Source organism: Acanthochromis polyacanthus, chromosome 8, assembly GCF_021347895.1.
Source record: "Acanthochromis polyacanthus isolate Apoly-LR-REF ecotype Palm Island chromosome 8, KAUST_Apoly_ChrSc, whole genome shotgun sequence".
NCBI lineage: Eukaryota > Metazoa > Chordata > Actinopteri > Pomacentridae > Acanthochromis > Acanthochromis polyacanthus.
The window spans coordinates 40,524,058-40,536,510 of NC_067120.1; the positions used below are offsets into that span (position 1 = coordinate 40,524,058).

Below are 12,453 nucleotides of genomic sequence, written 5' to 3' on the forward strand. Positions count from 1 at the left end.
AGGGATGTTAGTTTTTAGTCTGGAGATGCTTGTTGTTAGCTTTGAGATACTAGTTGTTAGCATAGGGATTCTTGGTCACGAGCCTTGGGATGCTAGCTATTAGCCCAGTGATGCCACTTGTAAGCCTAGACATTATACTAACTTGCCTAGGGATGCTAATTGTTAGCTAGAATTGCTAGGTGTTTCCTACGGATGCAGTCTGTTTTTTAGGCATGCTTGTGGTTAGCCTAGGGATTGTAGTTATTAGCCTGGGGATGCTAGTTGTTCAGAAGAGATGCTAGGTTTGTCCTCATATAGTTTTAACTGTAACAGAAACCACAGCCTTCCTCCTTTCTATTGCTGTTGAGGTTAATTCATATTTAACCTTTCAGAGGAATTAAACACAGAATAAAGTGCACTGTACAGAAAGTGAGGTGTTTTTGTACCTGGACTCAGCAGTGTTGTTGTACAGAAACTGTTTCTGGAAGACTTCTCCGTTGGTCGTGTTGATAGTGACGACTGGAAAACCACTCTGACTGACCCACGGTGTCATCAGCTGTTCAACACTGAGGCCATATTGGTTACGTCTCACCTGCAAACAGCCACAAGTCAGTTCGTATTCAGTTGAAATGTGTTCTGAGGGTTTTATTTTACACACAGTTCTCTTCATGTTGATGTGAACCTACTTCAGTTCAAGCTAAATGACATCAGCAGCATCAGAATTATTAGAACTAATAACAGGTTTGGAGATGTGATTTGTGGTTCCAGGACGTTACCGTTTCTATGGAGCTCCACAGGTCGTTCTGGTCGGTGTTGCTGAACTTGAACTTCTCGAGGTAATTCTGAAACACAAAACGAAGTGTAACGGTTTCAGCCCACGATCAATTTAACTATTATCAGGAGGAAGTTCAGTGTCCAACAGCAGGATAATAAATTCGAAACAGCTGTGAACCCCAGAGACGCAGTGTTGAAATATATGTTTGACCAGATTCTGCTTTTAATCTCCACGATGTAAACATGTCTTATTACCGCACTGACATTATTATTAACAATTAAAATCACAGCGAGGTGGACGAGATCTGACTGAAGCAAACAGAAATGCAACAAACCAAGATTTCTTCTCTAGATCCATGTAGAAAATCACTTTTCTCTGGACACTTTCTTTCATCACATTTTGCAGCATTTAGTCCCAAATGAGCTGCTTTTCCATCAGTAACACCAGGAATCCTCACAAGCCCTCAGCAAGATTGGGTTTGCAAAACCAAGCCAGAGATAATTAAAGCCAGATTTTTTATTTTTTACTACTGACAATTAAAGCATTAAATGTGAGAGTTTTCTTCTCCACCCATGTTGGAAAACCTGCTGTAGAGACATGAGGTTACAGAAGTGGATTCCTTTTCTCTCAGAACTTGTTCTATCCTGACATTAACCGTCAGATCAACCAGAGGTTCTGAGGTCAAACACGACGTCTGCAGGATTTCTGTGAGGTTGAGCCTCTGAATGAGGTCAAAAACTCACGTTGATTCCTTCGTTGAAAACTGATTCTCCCACGACGTCTGCCAGCATCCTCAGCATCAACGATCCCTGCAGAGAAGACACAAATTACACGGTGAAAAATAAGTTCATCCCACAAAAACTTCAAACATGTTCAACAGATTTTAACAAGCAAACAGTCCATCCTCTTTGAGACTTTGCATTCAGCAACTAACTTCAGTTTGTGGTCATTTTTGTTAAATTTACACGTATGACACAGGAGGTCTTCTCACACGTTCCTGACATTTGAATGCTGGACCTTCGTCAGGAAAAAGGTGATTCTGGTTTGTTCTTCTGGAGAATTGAAATGTATAAAGTCCGTCTAATTACAATCAGGTTGCATATAATCGTTGACTAGAACAGGAACAGGTACCGACTCTGTGGATTGTGTTCATTTTGTCGTTTCTTACTTTAGAGCAACGTCACTTTTAAACCGACAACAAAGTAAGGAAAGGATGGTTTGACCTTGCTGAGCATCCTTTCATCCATTCATCCATCCAGTGAACATATGGAGAAACTTGAGGCCTTCAGGGATCATGTCTCTTGACAGACGGATCAGAGATGCTGTTTCTGAGCCATTAGCTCCAGCAGCTGGTGGCCTGAGGTTCAACTGCTGCCTCCATCAGTTCCACCAGGAATCCAGCATTAACTCCCAGAGCTGGGCGATAATGAGAGGCCTGAATCTAAATGTTAGCAGATCCACCAAGCGATGACTCAGAGAGAAGAAATGCAGGGTTATGAAATGATCCCAGACCTGAATCCCACTAAAAGGTTGAGCAAGATTAGAACCCTCAAACATCCTGAAATTGGAGGGACTTTGCAGGAAAAATAGTCAAATAATTCAGCAGATTTATGTCAGACACAGCGGACATTTATTCAGACAACCTTCAAGAAGTTCCATCTGCTGAAGGAAGCGACAGAAGCTCCTGATGCCGAGGCTGAAGATCCTTTCTACACTGACAAACACGACATCTGTTCCTAACTATGTTGAAGAATCGACTGAAAAGCTCCTTGTGCTTTTATTCAAGTGTTTCTCCTGAAGGCAGCGCATCAAAGAGGGTCACATGTTTACTGTCACAACACATCAGCAACAGTCAGCAAAGCCCATCACATGTTGGGATGCTAGCTGCTAGCTTAGAGATGCGTGTTGTTAGTAACAGGGGGCGAGCTAGTAGCATGGAGACTGTTGCCGATTGCTTAGTGATGTAAGTGTTAGCCAAGGGATGCTACCTGTTAGTGTAGGTATGATATTTGTTAGCCTAGGTATGCTAGCTGCTAATGCAGGGATGCTAGTTTCTAGCCTAGGGATTGTAGTCGCTTGTTCAGGGATGCTAGCTGCTAGTCGAGAGTTGCAAGTTGTTAGCCTAGAAATGCTAGAAAATGCTAGCTTTAGTGTAGGTATACTAGTTGTTAGCCTACAGTTTCTAGTTTGTAGCCTTACTTATGTTCCACATGACTGTACATGTTTAATCTGCAGCTACAGGAGAAACATAACATACACAAATTTATCAAGTATGAAGTCCAGACTTTTTGATCTGAATCTCGAGACTGTGAGCTAGTGTTGCTGCTGTTGCCATGAGCTGTGTTGTGTGTTTGCTGTGCTGACTCTTACTTTGTTGTAGCTTATAGAGTCAAACAGTCCAATGATCTCGTCAGATGTGTGGATGTCATTCCGAGGAGGAATGAGAGGATGAGAGGAAGCCAAAGCATCTTCCTCAAACGCTGCATGGAGGTTTTTCATGATGGAGGTCTCTTTCTGAGGAAACAGATACAGGACAACTCATCAGGTCACGTTCTGTTCTCATTGGATTTTAAAGAAACCGTAAAAGAGCAGAGCTGCCATGGTTATCAAATAATCAACTAATTGGTGAGCCGCCAACTATTTTGATCATTGATTTATCATACTGGGCCATTTTAAATCTAAATGCTTTCATTTCAGCTTCTTCACTGTGAATATTTTCTGGTTTCTTTCCTCTGTGACAATATACTAACTGATCTACACTTCTCACCACTTTAGAGACCAAACCACTAATTGATGGATCCAAAAACATCATCTTTAATTGTTAATAAACCATGTTTCAGTGTAGTGGATAGATTTGACATATTTAGGGTTATTCCAAGAAGTATTTCAAGAAAAGACAAGAACGGTGGTTTAGCACAAAACAAGACAACGACTATGCAAAAAGAGACTCAAAACAACCTCAAAGACACTAAAACAACCTCTAAAAGACTCAAACAACCACAAACACACAAAACAACCACAAAGAGACACTAAACTACCTCAAAGACACTAACACAACTTTAAAGACACCAAAACAAGGTCAAAAAGATTTAAAATAACCAGATATTTTCAAATCAACATGAGTGTTGTTCAGTATATTTTCAACAAAGGCTGGAAACCACTGATGTAATCTGGAACAATGCGTTTAGATTTTAAAAGCTTGTAATTTTACCGGCTGTGTCAAATCTCATCATTACAACAAAACAGAAAACTAGGGCTGGACCCAAATATCTGAATATCCGGTCGTGATGGTGGTATCCGGATATTAGTTTTGAGATCCAAATATTCGCGCGAACAGTATTCGTCTCGCCACCGTGTCCTCCCTTCGGCCGTTCCTAATATCCCCTCGCCTGGTGCGGACCGTCCACCCCCACCCCCCGCACGTTAAGAACCGAGCCGAATGTTCGGGCCCGTCTTCCGTTTACTTACGTCGTGACCCCCCCCCCCCCAACCCCCCCGGTTTCTTTCCTCCTCTGTGATGGAAAACTGAATAGAAACAGGAACTCTGAGGAACATCTGATCCACATTTTAACAGTTCACCACACCACCAGATTCCCAAACTGCCGTCACATGAACCAGAAGAATCATCAACACACAAGGAACCTGGAGGTCAATGGAAGAACAATAAACACCCACAGTCAGATGGGTTTAATGGTTGCACCACATGTTGAGCATGTCTGTAAATGTTCTTTGTTTCCTCCTCTAAAACCATAATTTAGTCATTTATTAGCTCTGTTGCCAGTAAGTCCGATGCTGGATCAACAGATCAACAAAAGTTTCTGGGTTTATTGTCTGACCTGGTGATTCAGTCCATGTGCAACGGTGGCAACCTTTATGTGCAGCATATCACTTTTCTAATAGACTGAGCAACAAACAGAGGAACGTCTGTCAGCGTGAACTCACCATTCTGAACATCGGCTCAACGGCGTCCACTGCAAAGTGGGACATGTAGGTGGCGAAGCCTTCGTTCAGCCAGACGTTGTTCCACCACTTCATCGTCACCAGATTCCCAAACCACTGTCACATGAAGCAGAAGAATCATCAACACAGAAGGACACTGGAGGTTCACGGAATAATTACAATCCACAGTCAGATGCATTAAGTGTGTTTTTTGTTGCACAACCTTTACTTGCTCATCAGATGTTCTACATTTTAGTCATTTATCAGCACTGAAGGACAGCTATTGTAAAATTTCTGGATTCAAAACGAAGTTCTATAAAATATTTTGAGGGTTTTGTATGTTTTCGGACCTGAGAATTTGGGGATTCTCCCATTAAAGAACAAGTAACCTGGGAAGTCATTAAGAGCCTAAGGGTTTAAGGCTTTATCTAAAAAAAATGTCCTCATAGTGGTGTATTGTCAATTCTAAATATCTTAAAACTGGAATTTTTTTCATTTTTAAGGCCCAGTAACTAATAATTATTGCCATTTTGAATACATTTTGCATGACTTTGGAATAATTTTAGTTGATTTTAGGCAAGTTTCAGGTCATTTTGGGTAACAGTTGAGTCATTTTGGACAAATGTTGAGGTTTTTGGACAAATTTTAAAGGATTTTAGGTCAAAATATCTAAAAACTGGAACCTTGTCTGGTCAAACTTTAACCATCAGATTCTACTGATGTAGAGCCTCAACAGTTGGAGAAATGTGGACCAGAGACTGGATTTTAATGAAAATATGGATCCATCCATAGATAAACACTGACAGGAACTTTATGGAGACACTAGACCAGTCTGGGTTGGAGATTATTATTGTTTATTATTGTCATTTACAGCCATGGCCATAAGTTTGGACACAGCATGGCTTCCTATGTCTGTTTTGATGTCTATTACAGAACATAACTAATATTTTTTGACAGCACCAGTTTAATTAGTCAACAAATCAACAAGGGATATAATATTATCAATAAATTCCAACAATTGGAATAACTTTGTTCCCTAAACATAATATTAGAAGAAAATAACAAAAAAAATGCAGTACTTTCACAACCGGATTTGGTAAGAATAACAAAATGACACCAAACTCTTTTGATGTTTTTTTAAATATGAAACTTAATATAGTTCTCAGGAGTTGTGTACTGTATTGTAAGTGACAATTTTGTGGTATTTTCTAAGATTCACAAGCGTCATGGTACTTGTGTCCAAACTTATGGCCATGGCTGTAGAACAATTTTGAAGCGTTTCTGACGGATTTTAAGTCAACATAGCAAAAACAACAGGATATATCCCACATTCGTTTGAAAAGTTTGCACTTTTTGTTTTACATTTAAAATAAAAATAATGAAACTGTCCTCTGCTGATCCATCCAGTCACTGTGATCTGATTGAGCTAGTCTGTCTGTTCTCACCACACTTCTTGGCGGGCAGCTTTATTTCTGGAGATACTGAACCATTAAAATTGCTTCACATGGCGTTTTTTGAGGGTGAAAACACTAAAATTCCCAGGTAGGAAAACATGAAAGAAACAAGAAGCCATCAACACAGAGAAAGAAACTGTCAGTAAACGTAAGAAGAATGAAAATCCACAGTCGGACGGATCAGTTGGGTTTAATTGTGGCACAACATGTTGCGCATGTCTGTAAATGTTCTTTATTTGCTCCTCTAAAACCATATTTTAGTCATTTATTATCTCTGTTTACCGAAAACGCCCTCAGAGTTGCCAGGAAGTCAGATGTTGGAACCATAAATGTATAAAACGTGGAGTTTCTGGGTTTGTTGTCTGACCTGATGAGCCAGTTCGTGTGCGATGATGCCGGCGACGTCTTCCTTGTGCAGCAGCGACGACACGCCTTCTTCATACAGCAGGAGACCCTCCTGATACGTTACCAGACCCCAGTTCTCCATCGCTGCTGGGTACAAGTCCGGCAACGCAATCTGGTCTGAACCAAGCACAGACACCAACAAACCATGAGGTCTAGATGTACATTTGCTACGAACCACACAGTAGAAAACATACTGAATAATAAATACCTCATTCATTGTGAGATCTAAATCATGCAGTAATTTGGTAATAAAATGTGTAATTAATGTGTAATTCATGGTAACATTAGTAAAAAGTCAATCTTGTTATTTAACCTTTATTTAATGCTAATCATTAGTCTAATTGTTAGCTTAGGAATGCTAGTTTTTAGCATGAAGGTGTTATTAGTTTGCCTAGTGTAACTAGTTGTTAGCCTAGGAATACTAGTGGTTAGTCTGAGGATGCTAATTTTTAACCTCAGGATGGTGGTTGTTAAACTAGGAATGCTAGTTGTTGACTTTAGGATGCTAGTTGTTTGCTTCGGGATGCTAGTTGTTAGTCTAAGGATGGCCGAAGAAAATTTTCTGAAAATATGGCCAGGGCTTAAGAGGTTAAACTAGGAATGCTAGTTGTTAGCTTAGGGATGCTAATTGTTGGTCTTGGAATACTAGTTGCTAGTCTAGTGATGCTTGTCGTTAGTCTAGGGATGCTACTTTTTTAGCCTAACCATGCTAGTTCTCCAAGTTGTTGAATTAAAACAGGCTTTGCTTCGATGAAAAAAATCAGTCGAATCATTTTTTGACTCAGTGCTCAATGTCCACCTAAGATCTCGTAGGAAGAAGCTAGTTGAGCTACGTCTCCACATAAAGGTCAACTGGACGCTGCAGGATGCCAGATCCATCCTGGTGCATCGAGTCTTACCGAGTTCGCCCAGTTGATAATCAATTCCAAAGCGCCTCTCATAGAACTCCAGGATCTTTGGAGTGATCTGGGAAGCGTAGGAGGTGTGCTTTGCTTCTGTGGCTTCAGGACGAGCAAATGTCTGTAAAACACACAAGTTCACTTTCACAGTTATTAGTGGGAATTTTAGTACTTCCCCCTTTAAAAACATATGTGAAGTCATTTTAAAGGACTGAAGGTTTACAAGTAATCAAAAAGGTGTTCAAAACTGTTCAAAATTACTCATATTGAAATTAAAGAACCTTAAGCAATCTCCAACAAGGAGACAAAGTCATTTAGCTGTCTGGTTTCTGGAGGTTATTCCAGGACCAGGAAGCAAAGCAGGAAACCAGGTTCAGAGGAGCTCCTGGGCTGGTTGTTAGCTTCGGGATCCTAGATCCTAGTTGGTAACCTAAGGATTGTAGCTTTGTTATCCTAGGGATGCTAGTTGTTAGTGTAGAAGTTAGCCTGGGGATGCTAGTTGTTCGGTTGGATGGTAGCTACTGAGGGAGTTAAAATTACTAGAGAAACTGAACTCTGAAATCGATTTCACGGGTGTTTTTAGTTTTTTTTGTCCCAAATAACAAACTAATAAAATCTGAAGAGATTCCAGCTGATTCTTCCTACCCGTATTGTGACTCGTTTGCCGGTGGTGTGTGAGGCTTCCGATGTGAACTCGGACACGGTGAAGGCGAACAGGTAGGTGGACATCTTCGGCGTGGTTTCAAAACAAGTGTATTTCCAATCTTCATTTTCCAAATTGGAGACTGAGAGAAACAACAGGAAGTGAGGACATCTTCCATCCTGGTATTAATCATCACAGCTAACATCCAGCTGTTTTTTTCCTACCTGTCTTCTTGGTGTTGAACAGAGCTGTGGTGTCTCGTCTGTGGATGATTTTGACGTTAAAGGTAGCTTTCATGTCGGGTTCATCGAAACAAGGAAACAACCTCCGAGCGTCCGTCGGCTGCAGATTAGTGGCAGCAAGACACCTGAGAGGCAAAGAGTCAGTGATCAGGAGGACAAAGGACGGTCAATGACTAGAAAATGTCTGAAGGAATTCCAGGAAATTAGTTCAGAATGACATGAAATTGGTCCTAAATGACTTGAAAATGAACCAAAATGATGAGAAAAGATCCAAGTTGATGCAAAAACTTTTTGAAAATGACCAGAAAATTGTTCAGAATTCACCCAAAGTGACTCAAAAATTGCCTGGTGAAATCTGGATTATCATCAGACTGACACCTGGATGGAAGTAAAACTGATCTGGGGTCAGTTTTTACCACAACTCAGACGTGTTTTTACTAAAAGTTGGTCACATTACATGAAACTTGGCTGAAACTACACAAAAACCATCCCAAATGTCTCAGTATTTGTCAAAAATGTCTCAAAAGATGACAATAGAATGCAAAAAGTGCAAAATTTCACTAAATTGTCCCAAAATTATTAGAATTTGTCCGGAAAATGACAAAAACCTTCCAAAATGACTCAATTGTTCCCCAACCAGAAATGTTGTCCTAAATGACTTGATAACTGTCCAGAATGACATTAAATTGATCCATAATTACAGAAAATGTGTTCAGAATGACATTAAATCTGTCCTAAATGACTCGAAAATGATCCCAAAGACAAAAAAAAAAGATCCAAAATGAAGAGAAAAGATCCAAGTTGACATAAAGTTAGTTGAAAATGAGCAGAAAATTGTCCAAAATTAATCAGAATTCACCAAAAACGACTCAAAAATGATCCACAAAATTAGTCCACAACGTTTCAAGAATGACTGAAAATGATACAAAAATTGGATTTTTACTCCATTAAAAAGAAACTTAAGAGAGTTTATTTTATTATTTATTTTATGTTGGAATCTATATTTTTCTTTCAAACTATTTCCAGGATTATTTTTGTCTTAAAGCAAACTTTAGAGTCTGATTTGGTTTGAATTGCTTTTTCTTTTCATAGATTTTTATAATTTTTTGTCTCGAAATTAAACTTCAGATGATTTTATTTATTTTATATTTTCCTCTATACTGGATCAGGACCTGTTACTGGATCAGGACCTGTAGTGGACCAGGACCTGTTACTGGATCAGGACCTGTTACTGGATCAGGACCTGTAGTGGATCAGGACCTGTAGTGGATCAGGACTCACCTGTCGGTTCCGGAGTCTTCTCCTTCTGTCGGTTTTTCCTGGTATTCGCTGAGAAAAAGCGCATCCAGGTTCTGGGAGATCTGTCCTCTGAAATCCAGACGCAGACTGTAGTTCCCTCCGACCTCCAGGTTCTGGTCCAGCTCCAGCTCCAGGAACCCGGACTCTTCGTCCGGAACCTTCACCTTGGACCGCATAGACTTCTTGGTGTCGGTGTCGTTGAGGACCGGTCCGAACACCTCCAGGTCCCGGCTGTGCATGAAGATGCTGCTGGTCTTCTGGACGCAGCGGAAGTGGACCGTGGAGGTCCCGTTGAAGACCAGGGTCTGGTTCGGGCTCGTGACGTTCACCTCATGGATGATCCGGGTGTAGAGCTGCGGCTGGAGGACCAGGTCGTAGTGGTCCGGGATCAGGCTCCGCGGCAGCCGCAGCACCGGCGGAGGAGGCTCGGCGGTGTTCGGGGCCGTGGGCCGGGGTGTGGGGTTGATCCCCTTCATCTGGACCTGGTACAGGATCACCATGGTAACGGTCGCGCAGATCACCGACACCGTCAGAACCACGAAGGCGGCGGCGAAAGCCTTGGAGAGACCGGATTTAGAGGGCATGCTGGGGGACCGCAGTAGAACTGGTCTCTGGTCCTGGTCTCTGGTCTCTCTAACAGCAGGACTGACTCTGGTCTGAGGTCCAAAGAGCAGCAGCTCATAAAGATCCTCACCTGGACCCGCCCCCCCCCCCCCGCCCCCCCCCCCCCCCCCCGCCCAGATCCTCCTCTGAGAGTCAGCACGAGAAAAACACAGAGGACCAGATCCAGATCCAGAACCAGAACCAGAACCTCCACATTTTGCTGATTATTCTCAGATTATTTTTGACATATTTCTTTGGACTTTTACGGTGTTTTATGTTTATTTGATGTATTTGTGTGTTTATTTTCCAGCTGATATTTTTCTATTATTATTTGATTAACAGATTTCTGATCAAAGAACAAAAACATATTTAGGATCAATAAAGTTGATCTGATGTTGGACATTCATTAAATTTATCATTAATGATTTCATTTAACCTCTTAAGACCTGATATCTACAGATAGGGACTTTTTTTAGTATTCATAACAACAATAATAATAATAATAATAATAACAAATAATAACAATCATAATAATAATAATAAAGAAACTGAGTAAATTCATTTCAGAGCTTTTTTTTTAATATTCTATTTTTATATTTGTCAACCAGGGAAGTTTTTTTCTGTCATATTTTTGTTTTTTATCTGATAAAACAAAAATCTCTACACAGAATCTTTTTTTAGGAATCTAATTTTTTAGTCTTTAAAAAACTAACGTTATAGGTATTACTTTTAAAATCTATTTAAACAAGAAACCTAAGATTTTTTTTGAAGAGATTAAAATTTTAAAAAATAGGATTTGATTTTTTTAATCTGTGAAAAAGGAAACTTATGAGTTTTTAAATTTATTTTTTAAATCGACATCTTTTTCTTTAAAAACTTGCAAAAAAAATTACCCGTTTTTAAAACTGAATTTAACTCACCAGAAAATAGAATAATTTTTCCTATATTTTATATTTTTTGAAATAATAAAATAAACGTAAATGAAGAATTAAAACGTTTTTTTGTGACATGTTTTAAAACAGATTTTTCTAGTTTTCTTAAATCACAAATATTTGATATAAAATAATAATTTATTTACCCTTTAACTGGAAAAAGCAACACATTTTTTATAAAGAGTCAACTGTGTCTTTATGACGTTATCATAAAATTTCATCATGTTCCCTGATCTAAATCATCTGAATTCTCTTTATTTGCAGATATTTGAGGTTATTTTATACTTTTTATGGATCATTTTCTGCTTTTTTAACAGATTTTTTTCCTCTGTTCTGCAGCTTTTAATTCCATTCATCGGTGTTGAGTTCACGGTCTGAACTTCTCGGCTCTTCTGAGGAAACTTCTGCAGATTTTCCTGTAATTTTACCGAAAACATTCCACACATTTCTGCAGCTGATCATTGGAGAGGTTTCCAGAGGAGCTCAGCGCCTCCTGCTGGCCATGAGGAGAACTGCAGAAACACTGGAGGGAAAAATCAAAAATCAAAACCCGCTGGACCCTGAAACCCACCTGCAGGTTTGAAAGGAGAGATTTTAAAAAAATAAATCACAAAAACAGGAAAAATCAGCAGGGTCTCAAATTTCCAATGGTTCTTGAATGCATCATGTGTGACTTTCGGTTACATCAGGAAAAATCAGCAAATCTGAGCTTAAAAAGAGAAATATGCGTTTTGGAACTTTGAAACCTTCTTAAACAATCAAAACTTAATTTTGAAAATAATTTTAATACCATTTAATTTTACCTTAAAACCTTTTTACTTTATCTGATAGTTTTTCTGTAAATATTTTCCCTTCATTCTGGTCCTGTAACCTCAGACCAGTCGACTGATCTGAACTCTTCTGGCCTCTTGTTGGACAGATCTGCTCGCTTTAAACTGGGTTTGAATCATTTCTAAACATTCTGAAGGCATTCTGGAGGAATTCTTGTAAAGTTTCACATCATTTTGAGCAAATTTTGGACAAATCTTGTCATTTCAAAATAGTTTTGAGTGTTTTTCAGATCATTTTGAAGTAATTCTGGAAGAATTATTCTAATTCCAGACAAGTTTCACGTCATTTATGCAGTTTTTGTCATGTTAAATTGGTTTTGTGTCATTTCAGACACGTTGCAGTCATTCAAGATGATTTTTTGGTCATAAAAGCTAAACATTGAGCAATCTGAGGAGAAGGTCACTTTAGACGTGGTTCTTGGATGAATTTCACTCATTTTAAACAATTTTCAC

The 12,453-nt window shown here is 39.5% G+C and overlaps 1 protein-coding gene across 2 annotated transcripts in view; it reads right to left on the reverse strand.

Moving 5' to 3' along the window:
* The window catches only part of anpeplb (alanyl (membrane) aminopeptidase-like b), a 28,106-nt gene extending 17,771 nt beyond the window's left edge, over positions 1 to 10,335 (reverse strand). For both annotated transcript variants that reach the window (XM_022219352.2, XM_022219353.2), the window contains exons 1-10: positions 9,618 to 10,335; positions 8,319 to 8,461; positions 8,097 to 8,236; positions 7,452 to 7,572; positions 6,515 to 6,669; positions 4,697 to 4,810; positions 3,125 to 3,268; positions 1,498 to 1,563; positions 756 to 821; positions 426 to 571 (exon numbers count right to left, since the gene is read on the reverse strand). In XM_022219352.2, the coding sequence (XP_022075044.2) occupies positions 426 to 571; positions 756 to 821; positions 1,498 to 1,563; positions 3,125 to 3,268; positions 4,697 to 4,810; positions 6,515 to 6,669; positions 7,452 to 7,572; positions 8,097 to 8,236; positions 8,319 to 8,461; positions 9,618 to 10,219 (1,697 nt within the window). In that variant the 5' untranslated portion in view covers positions 10,220 to 10,335. The remainder of the gene's footprint in view (positions 1 to 425; positions 572 to 755; positions 822 to 1,497; positions 1,564 to 3,124; positions 3,269 to 4,696; positions 4,811 to 6,514; positions 6,670 to 7,451; positions 7,573 to 8,096; positions 8,237 to 8,318; positions 8,462 to 9,617) is intronic.
* Between the last annotated feature and the right edge of the window lie 2,118 nt (positions 10,336 to 12,453).